Here is a 14,144-nt window from a genome sequence, read left to right as displayed (position 1 = left end):
TAAATTTCAAATCTTAAATATTAAACTCTAATTTCTAGTAGTATAAAAAATAAATTGTTAGCTAAAAATATTAGTTAATATTGATAAAAAAAAATATAATAATTTTCCTTTATTTGTCTGTATCATATTTGACCTCCTAAATTCTTCATTCAATTGAGACAAGACAAGTGTTATATTTAAAACATATAAGATTATTTAATGTATTGTTATCCAAATTTAGGGGGTCACTAATGGTTATTAATGTTTGTAATTTCTTCTTTAATAAAATAACAAAGACGACTGTTAATAATAAGGCAATTGTTCCATAACACCTTTTAATATAGAGGATAAATTGACAGCATATATATGAATCATGTTAACTCATAAAATAATTATTAAATTTAAAATCTCAAACCAAAATAAAATATTATTATTAATTATCATATTTTATGTGGTAAATTTTATTTTGTATAAAGTTTAACTTATATCCCTAAGCTAAGTTTGGAATTCTAACTCAATAAAAAAAGAAAAAAAAAAACAAAGAAGAATGGACACGCCATAAAATATCATAATTGATAATAAGGACTTATTTCAATTGAGATTTTAACTATAATTTGAGAAGATTAAATATTTTATAAGTCAAAAATAATAATTTATTCTTTATATTATTAGAAATTCCAAACAATTACTTAATAAAAATATATTAGATGAGTCAAGTTAATGTTTTATATTAGAACAGATGCATTAGCAGTTATGAGTTTTTTTTTTTCGAAGATTGGGAGACTCGAATCCGCAACCTCTTAAATGAGTGTATATATATAACATCCACTAAGATTAGGTAGACTTTTATAGTCAATAAAATTTCAAAAGAATACTCATAAATATTTACTACAAAAAGATGTTATTACAATAAAAAAAGAATTTTTAAATTCATACCAGTATCAGATATATTTTGAACTTTTACCACATGAACTGAGTCACTTTCTCTTACTTTCTCATTAAAAAGTTATGAACTTTTTAGGGTGAATCCTAGTACCGTGGCCGTGGTTGAGTATTGCATGACACGAAGGTGACCCAACAGACAAGGTTGTTGATGTCCTCATGGTCATGGGTGGGATGTCTTTTTCATTTTCTATTTCACCATCATTACTACCACACTTACTTTTCCTCTGCCACTGTGATAATGTAGCTCCGACAATAGTAGAAATGGAGAAGCTTGATTAGTTAATTTTTTTTTTTTTACCAAAGATAGGAGACTCGAACTCGCAACCTCTTAATTGAGTATGGAGAGACTATGCCACTTGAGCTATAACTCATTGGCAGCTTAATTAGTTAATTACGACTCTATTATTATTCTTTTATTATATTTTGGTTTTGGTCACAGCATCACCACCTTGGTCTATTACTATTATTTGGCCGAAAGCTTTTTTTTTTTAGATGAATTAGACAATCTTTATTACTCACACTACATATTCACACACACAACACTAAAGAGTTCTCATCCACTAGTTGGCTTTACTAAATTTTTGAACCCGAATGTAACATACTAAGAGGCACTCCGGTTTATCACTTGAACTACGACTTCAGCTGCAATGAAGTTAAGAGCTGCAGTGAAGTTAAGGAAAATTAAGCTTGACTCGAGTCTAGCAGTATCAAAAGTAGTCCAGAAAATTAAAAAAGCCTCCAAAGTCCAAGCTTCAAAATCTTCCTGATACCACACCAGACTTCATCCTAGCATTACCAAAAGTTAAAACCCCACCAAAATCCAAGCCCCAAGAAATATGCATTGTCCAGAGGACTTTCAAGATGCAGTTGAGACTTGTGTATATCCATTTGGAAATTTCAATTTTGACAGATAACAAGTTAACATGAAAGAATTTGTAACCCAAAAAGGGATTTACTCATTAAATGATTCACTCAAAAAGGCAATGCAGCATGGCCACATGGGCACTTACATTCCAGTGCAACATCCTAGACCTGACATCAATGCGACTTTTTCCCATTCCGGGTTATGGATTTAATTTGCTATCCAAATGAGGATAAATAGCAACTTCAGTGGACCATAAAACAGTTACATACCTTGGGAACAAAACTTTGGCAATGAGGGTAATAAGCTGAAAATCAATCAAAACAATAAAATTCCAGTGACCAAACCAGTTAAGGAAAGAGGAGTTTTCCAATTATGTGATCTGATAGAAGAAATAAAAATGCATTAAAAGGATTAATCCAAAATTCCAAACTACTATGAAAACCAAGTGTTTATTCTGTGTCTTACTACAACAGATTAATAAATTACAACATATTGAATATGTCCTGTTTCAAAGCATCTAATGAAATGTGCTACTCCCTCTGCCCCCTTCATCAATTTGGGCATGAGTAATAACTGCATTACAATCAAGGCGTTTTACATGAAACGGGTTTGACATTCACAATGGTAAAGAAAGAAACAACTACTACTAGCTTTTACCGTGCAATGTCAATTGAAATTATACTATATACATTTGCTAAGGATCATCATCATAGGGTACAATAGAGGCTGATGGTAACGGAAGAATCAGCCTAGGTTTGCCATTATGTACAAATTCAGTGTCGATGGAAACACGATCCTGCCGGTAGTCCCATATATGTCCCGACAAGTCCAAGTGCTCAAGATTACCTAAAGCATCATAACTTTACATGGTTAAATCTGAAGGTGGCAAGAATCTTTTAGAGTGTGATCAAAATTTTCAATAGCATATTTTGTACCCTGCCTATGTTTTTCTCTATCATAATTTATGCCAAGAAACCTCCGAGCATTAGGCATGTAACGATTTGCAAAGGTATGAAGATATACTGTCCGCATTTCTGCAAGTTAGCATCATGGCATTTTCCTCATAACAGTTTTATTATGTTGCAGCATGTATCAACAGAAAACGCACAAAGTAACAACATTATAATCAAATATAAGTCGACAAAGGTATACAAAATAGTAGCTGTCCTAGTTTCAAACAAAAATTATTCAGTTTCAAACTTCAAGGCATATATTTGTTATCTATATAAAATATGGTTCTAGATCTCCCATTCTGGAAGAAATACATGTCAGGTATTCTCATTTAGTAGAAAGCAGACATTCAGGCTGTAAAAGGGGTATTCTTATAGCTAAAGTTAGTTATATATTGTGAGTTACTCAACTGGAAGCATCTAAGAGGCATTAGAAGAGATAATACCTTTATAAGATTTTAATGTAGAAAAGATGATGGCCAATGATTCTATCGGCAAAAGATTGCTTGCTGCATTCACATAAACTAGTCGCGGAGCATGTGACAGCAATTTTGACAAAAACTTCAAAGTCTCCATGCCACCACGGTTTTTGCTGTGCAAATTTAAAAGCATGTCAAGTGATTGTATGTGAAACATCAAATAAGAGTGACAGAAGAACTCAAGTATTAATCAGAACCTTATATTAATTTTCACCAGCTTAACCTCCTCCTTTATTAGATCTTGAAGCTCCGAAAAACCAGATGAACCCAATCCAATGCCTGCAACATCAAGCACTTCGATAGGGGTGCTCATAAATTTTCCCAAAGCTCCAGCCACTTGACTGTATAGATTATAGCAAAAATCATTCAAAGCAAAATCAACAGATAAATAGTATGGGTGTGTGTGTGTGTGTGAGACAGAGAGAGAGTGATATTTGATAGTCTATACTCAGACCTCCCAAGGTAATTGTCAGCAATAGACAGAGATTTCAATGGTCCTTTGAAGGTAGAAAGGGCATCTAGAAGATTATTCACCCCATCATGGGACAGCTCACAATTCTCAAATTTCAAATGTGACAAGTGAGAGCAAGTCTCAGCTGCTCCAACAAAATAGGGAACTAAACTCCTGTAAGTTTGATGATGGGCAATCAGAAACTAATTTTACATCTTCAAAATATACCTAGAAAATGGAAACAAAATTGACCTGATCCCATCATCCTCAATGGAATTGTCACTTATATCCAGTTCCTCCAAGTTAGGCATGTGACCAAGAGCATATCTAAGATTTTCCACGTCATCTTTCTGTAAATTGTTCCCCCTGTAAGACAAAAACTAGATTAGAATATCTTTTTCATCAAACACCAGTCACAATTTATATTTATATACAACAAGGTCAACCCTTTGTCTTACTGCAGCTCACATTATGTGACCAAAGCAAAAACCAATCAAACATAGAGCACTCTAGTATTAATTTTCCGTACACATGTAATTATATTCATCACAGCCAAAAGAAGTCAATTATAAAAGAATCTCATATCACACAGAAAGTACTCAATCATACTTATTATCATGCTACCTCAGGTTGAGTACACGCAACATTTGCAAGGAGTTTCCATTTCCTGGACACAGATTTGAACGGCTTGCAAAAATCCTGTTAACGTCATAAAGCCATCCTCCTATCTTGAAGAGTGCCGGGAACTATATATTAGCCATCAAATAACACTAATAAAACAAAATATGCAGATTAAAATCTCACCCTATTATCAGAAAGGTCAAGGACAGATATTCTAGGCAAATGGTTCAGAATAGTCACAAGAAGAGATTTTGCAAAACTCCGTCCAAGGTGGCTGTCAGAAAATTTTAATGAGCACAGGGACCTAGCAACAGCACAAAATAAGGTTAAAAGAGAGAGAATCTTTTACCTATATATTTATCCAAGTGAAAGACAGTTAGCAAACAGCAAACTGAACAAAAGATTAAATTAGTTGATGATACAATTGTCATGTGAAACATAGTAGGAGATCTCATTAAAACACATTGAATGTAGTCTACCATAAGATCAATGCTTCTTAACAATTTGGTTAATTCTTCCCTGTCCAAATCAAAACTAGCATTGTACAATACTACACGTTGATGGAAAAAGAAAAAACTAGAGAAACAACTCATTGCTCCTTAAGAAATTTAGAACTTCAAGTCTTATTAAGTCTTTCAAGTGGTCCTGATTACTTGGACCACATTCCAAACTCAATGAAATCACAAGGTATAAACAGAGGTGCTAAAAATATAATAAGGAAAATACAGAACTAAACTTATGCTCATATACCTTCCTGAAGACAAAAATGACACAAGTCCACTAGGTAAAGATACTGCACATGGTTCCAGAAAATTTGAGGCAATAATTGAGAAGTTTTGTATCCCATGTCTTTGTACACTCTCTGTGACCATAGAACCACATAATCCATTAATAAAATCGGCTGAAATTGTGCAGTGAACAAATTCCAGGGACGTTAATGTTTTACTATGTTGAGCGAGAAGTTTGCATAATCCATCAATCTGTGAAACATTGCAAGTGAAACCATCAACACCAAGGTCATAATTTTGAGCAAATAAAGAAATACTTCAAGTAATTATCACGATTGTTGGTCATCCAGAGATGATTAGACTTGACGGGCTCCGACTGGACCAACCAGACTACAGTTAAATCCTGGTGTGATTTCTCATTTTATGGTTGTAGTTGTCATGACATGAATGAGCAGCTTCAACTAAATTGAATCAGACAGAACATCAGACTAACAAACTATAAGATTGGAGTAGAGCGTAGCAGACCAGCTTACTTTTAGGGTTAAAAAGGAGAGTTTTATTAGCTATGTATTGTGTCTATTCTATCCACAGCTAGTTTTAGTTCAATTTGGCACAATTACTGGACAAGCAAATCCAGGAAATAAAGCTAACCAAAGATATGGAACAGATACATCATATCCATACAAACTCAAGCACAGATACGTTACAGATCACTCAAATCTATTGGATGAATGAAAGCTTACTTGTTCCTTGGATCTAATACACCTTAGCACCAGAATCTGCAGCTTGCATTCCCTTAATAAATCCTGCAAGTCAGAGCATATAAGATGACATTCTGTATCACCTGTTTTAAAGGGATAAAGGAGTTGAAACCTAGGAAGAACAACAGCTACATGAATTTTACTGTAAATTTGTAAATTTAATATTTTGTAGATACTAATTATAGTTTGTGAGCGAAATAAGAAATTTCTTTTCATAACTATTTTTTAGAAAAAAAAAATGCTATTACATAATACATACAATTGAAAATGTATGCACAAACTGAATTCAAAATTAGATATCGCCATTTGATAAGATGAAAATATAATGATTGTCATTCCAAAAGGATAAATATCAAATAGTCTCTGGATTTAATAAAGGATTTCTTCAGGATATTCTAGAAAGCACAACTTACACTAGTTTCTGCAGTACACAGAACATTTTGCAGCCTCAGACGACTGCATGAACACAAACATAAATGAGTAAAAGAACTAGTCAAGACAACATGAGGTGATATACAGTATTACTAATTCATCAGCATGATTATCATTGTAAACAAAGACCGTAAAGTCGTAAACCACAGAAAATCAATTTTAACTAGTCAACTGGATCCACTAAACCACTACTGATGAACAAAGCAAGGTTAATCAACAAGCAAGCTTCATTAACAGAAAAAAGGAAGTATTTTATCCAAGAATATAAATTAAAAATCCAGAGGACCCTCCCTCGTTCGATATCTAAAGTCAATCTTAACTGATCGTTTCCATATAAATTATGTCACAACAATACTGTAATGTCTTACCTCGCATGACTGCCAAATCGAAGGCAATGGTAAGATAATTTACAATGGTCACAAGTTGAATGATTTGTTCGTTCCCCAAAACCAATATGTTTCAATATTGTATCTGAAATGAAGACAGTGAAAACAGAATAATTTATGTTTATAAATTAAAGGGATAGAAACAGTGGATGAGGGGGGTTGTGCATCCACAAAAAGATTATTTGTGCACAAAATCAAGATGGAGGGGACCTTAAATATACAGATAGTACAAATGGCATTGATGCAAACACAAACTTTTAAAAACGTTACTTCATCAAAAGGTATAGGGAGGTGGGATTGAGAATACTAAAAGCATCAATTGGCGCTTCAAAGGGTTTCACAAAAAGGATAGTCAAACAGTTCTAGAAACTTTCAATCACCAATAGCTCATTCATTCTTTATCTTTGGTCAAACCAAGATGGCCTTTGTCTGTTTAAAAAACTTATATGCTTAGAAGTAGAAGTGATATTAACATTGAAACTCAAATATCTTCATGGACACAAAGCAATATTAAGAGCAAAATTAAATGTTTCCATAAACACTTTAAAAATCAGACGTGAGCAGATTTTTTCCTAAGCTAGAACTAGAAGAAAACTTCACACACAAATTTTCCAGAGGGAGAGAATTATCATTATACCTGGAATCTGTATGTCGCTAAGATACCCATTAAAAGACGGGACTAGTGCTATTTCTGCTGCTTCATCTAAACAGCTGTTATGTCACAAGGTTTTATAAAAGATTAAACTATGAGCAAAGACAATAGTAAATATTAAATAATAAAAATATATTATGAAACTGATATTATGTGTTAGCATACTTCTGTAAATGGTTTTCCCAATAAGCTTGCAGCCAGTCTGCTGGTTGCATCTGGTCAATGAGATGAGGCCACCGTAGTTTAAAAAAATTCCGCCAAATTGTATTTAGATTCCAATCCCTGTATCAGCAAGAAAACACAAGTCACAACAAATAAGAATTTACTTGCACAAAAAGGTAAACTATCTACAAGTACAAAGTTCTTTGCAACCTTCCACGTTTCCTCTTGTTGGTTAATTCATCATGAGAAAATCCTTCCTCAATCTGGTCTTGAAATGGCCTGTTACATTAACAACAAGAAGTGTGTCCAACCAATGTAAGATAGAAATCCAGAGGTAAAAATAAAAAGAAAGAGATGTAAAAAAAAGGCAGCTTGTAAGAGCCAAATAAAGCATTGATGCATTACTCACCCTACTACAAAATCATGCTGCTATCAGTAATAAAAACCATATGCTCACATGCAACATCAAAATTTTAACATTTTTAGCATATTTAGACGACTGTTACTTAAAATTTACAAAACCTTTCACCAATCAATCAATAATTCATAATCACTTGTTTAGACAATTCTTAGTTATACTATTACTAGCTACTTGCCAGGAACACATTTTAATGTATTTTTAAATGTACCAGCTATATATTTTTTATATGATAGAAGAATTGAAAATCGAATATAGTTTAATGGTTAAGAATCATGTGCAAGGTTCATAACTTGGCAGAATCTTTATAAATTTATATTATATATCTAGAATTTAATTTTGATGCACTATCCGTATAAAACTGTTTTATGCGTGCATCCAATTACATCACGTGGCGTCAACAAAAACAATTATCTTTTACTTTGATCACGTGAATAGTCATCCAAAAAAACGAATGTGATTGAACAACATTGTAAAATGTTTTACAATGTAAGAGCATCAAAATTAAATTCATATATCTATATATGTATATGTATGTATAAATCTATAGTATAGAAAAGTAAATTAAAAAGGGAAATGGCGGTTACAAGAGTGTATACCCATTATATATCAAATTATCTATAGCTAGATAGAGATCAGATATAGATAGATTATGCGAAAAAGAAAGCAACAAAAATTGGAGCAAAATGTGACAATAGTAATAGCTGGTAAAAAAAGAAAGAAAAATACATGTGAAGGTGGAACTTTAGCAATGCGAATGGAGGCAAACGAGTGATTAAGGTGTTGACCAAATCGAAAGGAAGGTCGTATATAACAGAAATAACAGCACCATCATCGTCGTCGTCGTCGTCGTCATGGTCGTTATCCCCTGCAACCATTGCACGTTCAACACTCATCTATAAGCACTCTAGAATCTCCAATCCTATGCAAATTAATTAATTCCAGAACAATAAACGATTAATTGAAAAGAAAAAGGGGGAAATTTTACGGAGGAAGAGTTGGCGAGCGAGTGTGTCGATGCAGAGAGAAACTAAAGAAGGGACCTCCGGCATTTGGGACCGAACTGTGCCACCGATTGGGATGGCGGCGCCGGGAAGAGGAAGACGAAGGCCGAGTTACAACGACGCCGTTTCGTATCAGTGTCTTACCACTTACTTACCGGCTTAGCTTTGTAGATACTTGATACTTGATAGAGTTGAGTAACGCGAGCTCGTGTTACAGACTTACAGTTAGTAACGTTTGTCATGGACCTCTCTTACTCAGGTTCATCATACACCATGTCTCTCTGGCCGTTGGATTTGCACTAGACTCCTATTGCACTTTTTGCCAACAAATTGTTCCTATCAAATTTTAGCTCCGATATTTTGGTTTTTAATACGTGTGACATATTTGTTAAATTTTATTATAAAATAAATAGGTCTCAACTTTGATTACTGCATGATTCTATTATGTAATTATAAGAGATTACTAAGATGCTTTGAGGTAATATCGAGATATTAATTTTGAGATGCGATGATTTAAAATACATTATTTTTTAAATGGTAGCAGATATTTTTGAAGAAAGATTGTTTCCTGTGAAAAAAGATAATTTATTCTCGTAATAATTGAGTCTCTATATGAGATGTTGTATGTTTATTCAAAAATTCCATGTAAAAGAGGACAATAGAAAGACATATACAATCTACAAATAAAAGAATAACATGTGAATGACAAGTTGATCAATGGGCTATTCAGAGTGATGGGGAATGAGAAGAGACCGAAATTTTAAGAAGATACGTGGTTGTAGTTTGAAAATTTGAAACTCTCGTTTTCAAGACTATACCCAGCGTCTAATCAACAAGGTTTGGTGATAAGAGATTATGAGTTTTGAAATGATCTAAATTAGATGTGAAACTTTTATTGGAGGAGGGAGCTTCGACAGTAAAAAATAGATTTATTGAATCAGTTTCATGGGGTGTTGCAGTTAGTTTGCTTGTTGAAAGGCAGCAAAGACATCGTGGTGTGGAGTTCGATAGAAAAAAAAAATCTATATTCAACTAATTCCTTTGTATAAGTGCTACATACAGGGACCGTTATCTGAAAAAGTAATAAGTTATAACTATACTAAGACTTAATTTGATAAAATTTTTATTTTTTAAAAATGGTTTATAAAATTTAACTTTTGAAAGATTATTTTTTAAAAATTGTAAAATTTATGTTTGGTAAATCAAATTAAAAATAACTTTTAATAAACATAAGCAACATTAATTGTGTTTGGTAAAATAGTTTTTAAAATTTAAAAATACTATAATAGACAAAGAAAAAGTACAGGTAGATAATGAAAATATTAAACAATGTGAACAATTAATATATCGGATGTTCATTTCACTACGTGTGCGGATGTTTATTCTAATATTAATATTTACGTGGGTAATTTGGAGGTATAGTGTGTTTTGATTTGATTGGTGGTTGTTCATGTTGTTCAAAAAATTTATTAGTTACCTAGCATAACCCATAGACAAAAATGTAAGTATTAAATTTAAAAATTAGTTAACATATTAGACTTTTAAATTTTGAAAAGCACAAGCTAACTTTAAAAAACTCTATCATAGATGCTTTCAAAAGTACCCTAATTTTTTAAAAGTTGCAAGTATAAGCACATGTGAATAATAACGCATATAGTAAATAACGCAAACAACAAATTAAAAATAGAAGGTAAAATTAAGTTTAAATATGGCAAGTTTATGCTTTGTTAAATTCTTTTGGGAATAGCTAGTCTATGTCAAATAAGGATTCCACACGTCTATTTTTGTGCTGATAATTGTAAAATTTTTATGTTAAACGGAATGTTATTTGGTCGATTCATTAGTTGTTTTTTATTAAATAAGTCGGATGTTCATTTTACTATGTCTGTCGATGGATTTTTTTTATTCTAATGTGAATGTTTATTTAGATATACCATTAGTATTTTACTTGATTTATTTCGTGTTGCATGCACATACTTTCACATATTTCTCTTGTTTTATGGTTTGAATTTGATTTAGTTTAATGTTGCTTGAATTCAAGTTAGGTTTGAGCTATGTCATTTAGATATTAGTGATTAAGTTAAAAGATTTTGTTAAAAAACATTGTGAGCATGTGGCCTATTATCACAAAAATTTTACTAACACACTAAGTTCTATTTAAGTTAGTCATTTACTTAAAATATAAATTGATAAATTAAGGGTTAATAGTCAAACTATTTCCTGGAAGATAAGACATTTTTCAAATTTATCCCTAAAAGATTTTGTTAATTAAATTGGTCATTCAAAGATTACGAATTAATCATATTTGTCCTCCAGTCACTCCATTAACAATTTTTTTTAAAGATTGATACTGTAAAATGTTAATTGATAACATATATAATACCTAATATGTCTAATTAGATATTAACCAAATATATTTATAAAAATTTATTAATTTATTCATTTTTCCCAATTACAAAAATTCTATTCCCAATATGACCTAGTGACTAAATTGATAGATTTTCTTAAACATATTTAGTTAATGTCCAATTGAACATGTTATGTGTCAAGTATATTATCAGTTAACATTTTATATCATCAATTGTTGATAAAAATTGTGAGTAGAGTAACTGAATGACATATATGACTAATTCGTAATCTTTGAAGGACCAATTTGAATGAAAAAATATTTTAGGGACGAATTTAAAGAATGTCTTATCTTTTAGGGACTAATTTGACTATTAATCCATTATAAAATATATGTCACTATTAAATTAAGTGTCTAATAGATGAGAAAATTAATGGGTATATTAGAATTTGTGGTTAATTTAAAATGTCGGATGTTCATTTTACTAGGTATGCGGATGATTCTTTTCTTCTAAAATAGATATTTATTTGATTTGGATTGGATTTAACTTAATTTTGCCTGATAAACAATAGAATCACCCAAGTTAAAAAAGAAGGAAGCATCTATATGTTTCTGCCTAAAAAACACCACACTTTGTCTTAGAAAAAAACTCCAATTATTTTACAAATAAAACATTAAAGATGATTGTACTATTCAACTTTCTTCGGCTGTTATTTTTCTCCCTTGACAGTCTTTATCATGGGTAATCCTTCAGCCTGTTGTATCATGATCTTCGTACTTGGTGCTGTGTATAGTGTTCTCACCTCCTTATGCTTGTTTCTTGAATGGTTGTGGTGTAGAGATTCAGCTTGGTCTTTCAACACCTTTTGTACTTAATCAACCAATGAATTTTGCAGACCGAAAATAATGTCTAGCATCAATTCCGATCTGAATGACTCTAGGATATCCTGTATGGTAAATTTGGTTGCGAGTGAGAGGTTAGAAGCGTTAGACAAATGTGTATTACATAGAACATAAGATAATTTTAGTAGGATTGGTAAGTTCACATTGTCCTATTCATCTAGTTGACCGTCTTCAGTCCACCTTTTCATAAATTTTATGGCATAGATGCCACAATCACAACTACATAAATGAAAAAAATTGATTTTATCAGGAGACCATACATTTATATAAAGTGAATTACAAATACATATATTAGTATGTTTCGATACAATTCACCCGTTTGATTGTTTAGGGACTTTGGCATATGCATGAGGCGGGCTATTTGTAGTCACTCGTAGAAGGGGAAGATCACTTTAGCCATGTCTTCAATTAGTCTCCCCTAAAAAACAGGTTCAGTTTCATTATTATAATATGTTACAGGCTAAATCACTAGAAAGGTTGACTGAGTACATGAGAGGTCTTTTTTTTAACCGCATATGCATCTATTTTCGTCCGACCAGCATCAGACTCCTCAGAATACAAACTATCTAGTACCAGCCACCAATGACCGTTCAAACATATAGGAATTAACCATTGCAGCAAAATACACACGGAACAAAAACATTCAAACATAACAACTTTTTACAGCATTCATACTAGTGTACCTTATTTAATTATGTCAAATCAAGCACAATCAAACTATGTTTAAACTGATTTTTCAATTAACTCCCAAACCACATAGGATATCAACTAACAAATTGACCGAAATCAAACTACGTCAAATCCAAAGCACACATAACAAAAGAAACTTGCGAAGCAAGTGCATGTAGAATTCATCAATTCAAGTAACAGAGTAATGGTGTTAGTCAAATAAATATTCATAACTTCTATTTTCTCCAGTTTCGCTTTGACATTGATTTTTCCCAAGTGGCTCATCATACCATTCATGTAATAAGGTGAACAATGCATCTTTACTAGTTTCTGTCAACAAAGGAAGTAGCCGTAAGAAGCAAGTGCAATCATGTTAAAGTAGAAGCCCATAACAGTGAACTGTGTATTACCTTTTTTCCTATATTGGCTTTTCAGTAGCACAAATAAGGTGGGTTTATAATCTATTAAGAACTAACAAAGGGTTAGGTTTCACACAATTCGAATTTTACAATTTGATTCGAAAACAAGCATCCAACGAGTAATAGAACAACCATACATTTTAATTACACTTCAAAAAAAAAAGGTCTATCATCACAATAAAAAATCGTGACCATAGCTAGTGAAAAGGGTTACCATAGGTCTATAGTCACAGTTTTTGACCTATGGTCACGGTTTTTCTATTTATGGTCACGGTTTCTATGGTCATGGTTGCAGTGTTTAAATTTTGACACTTTAGGCTATGTTTTTTTACCGTGACCATAGGTTACTCTATGGTCATGTGTAAAACAGTGACTATAGGCTGATCTATGGTCATGATTTTAGCGTGACCATAGCTTATCTATGGCCATCTTATTTAAAACCTTGACCATAGCTCACTATATGGTCTCCCCCTTTTGAAAAACCGTGACCATAGCCTTATCTATGGTCACGATTTTAGCGTGACCATAGCTTATATATGGTCATCTTATTTTAAAACCGTGACTATAGCTTACTCTTTGTTCACTTTTTTGAAAAACCGTGACTATAGCCTTATCTATAGTCACCCTGTTTTAAAATTGTGACCATACCTTATTCTATGGTTACCCTTTTGAAAAATCGTGACTATAACCTTATCTATGGTTATAGTTTTAGCATTACCATAGGTTATCTATGGTCACCCTATTTTAAAACCGTGACCATAACTTACTCTATAGTCACCCTTTTGAAAAATCGTGATCATAGCCTTATTTATGGTCACAATTTTAACATGACCATAACTTATCTACGGTCATCCTATTTTAAAATCGTAACTATAGTGTACTTTGTTTTCTGAGTTTTTTTTTTTTTTAAAGAATAATCACATCTCAAAATTATGATAATTACAAAATAAGTCTAAAAAAGAAAAATTCAAGA

General features: G+C 32.1%; 1 protein-coding gene across 6 annotated transcripts; it reads right to left on the bottom strand.

Annotated features, from left to right (window-relative positions):
* Window positions 1-2,200: 2,200 nt before the first annotated feature.
* Window positions 2,201-9,171, bottom strand: LOC112758860 (uncharacterized). 6 transcript variants are annotated; one of them, XM_025807642.3, is made up of 18 exons: window positions 8,818-9,171; window positions 8,559-8,697; window positions 7,622-7,690; window positions 7,415-7,531; window positions 7,235-7,308; window positions 6,580-6,682; window positions 6,193-6,235; window positions 5,762-5,824; window positions 5,237-5,270; window positions 5,041-5,152; window positions 4,474-4,594; window positions 4,294-4,397; window positions 3,922-4,035; window positions 3,673-3,843; window positions 3,416-3,559; window positions 3,186-3,331; window positions 2,725-2,823; window positions 2,201-2,635 (listed from the first exon to the last, which is right to left on the bottom strand). In XM_025807642.3, the coding sequence occupies exons 1-18, from the start codon at window positions 8,879-8,881 to the stop codon at window positions 2,484-2,486; spliced, it is 1,869 nt and encodes a 622-aa protein (XP_025663427.1). In that variant the 5' UTR covers window positions 8,882-9,171; the 3' UTR covers window positions 2,201-2,483. The 6 variants fall into 6 exon arrangements, with proteins under 6 accessions (XP_025663427.1, XP_072076277.1, XP_025663424.1 ...); XM_072220176.1 differs by having other exon boundaries at window positions 2,725-2,811; XM_025807639.3 differs by having other exon boundaries at window positions 5,041-5,270.
* Window positions 9,172-14,144: the final 4,973 nt, after the last annotated feature.

The sequence above is a fragment of the Arachis hypogaea genome, chromosome 16 (assembly GCF_003086295.3).
Source record: "Arachis hypogaea cultivar Tifrunner chromosome 16, arahy.Tifrunner.gnm2.J5K5, whole genome shotgun sequence".
Taxonomy (NCBI): domain Eukaryota; kingdom Viridiplantae; phylum Streptophyta; class Magnoliopsida; order Fabales; family Fabaceae; genus Arachis; species Arachis hypogaea.
Note: the sequence above shows the minus strand (reverse complement) of the source record. Positions and strands in the feature narration are given on the sequence as shown.

Excerpts from the sequence above, each read along its gene's own strand:
- LOC112758860 (XM_025807639.3), bottom strand. The coding sequence starts at position 8,881 with ATGCCGGAGGTCCCTTCTTTAGTTTCTCTCTGCATCGACACACTCGCT. Across the intron at positions 8,698-8,817 it reads CGCTCGCCAACTCTTCCTCC|GGGATAACGACCATGACGAC; the intron begins GTAAAATTTCCC and ends CAATGGTTGCAG. Across the intron at positions 4,398-4,473 it reads TTGACCTTTCTGATAATAGG|ATAGGAGGATGGCTTTATGA; the intron begins GTGAGATTTTAA and ends GCACTCTTCAAG.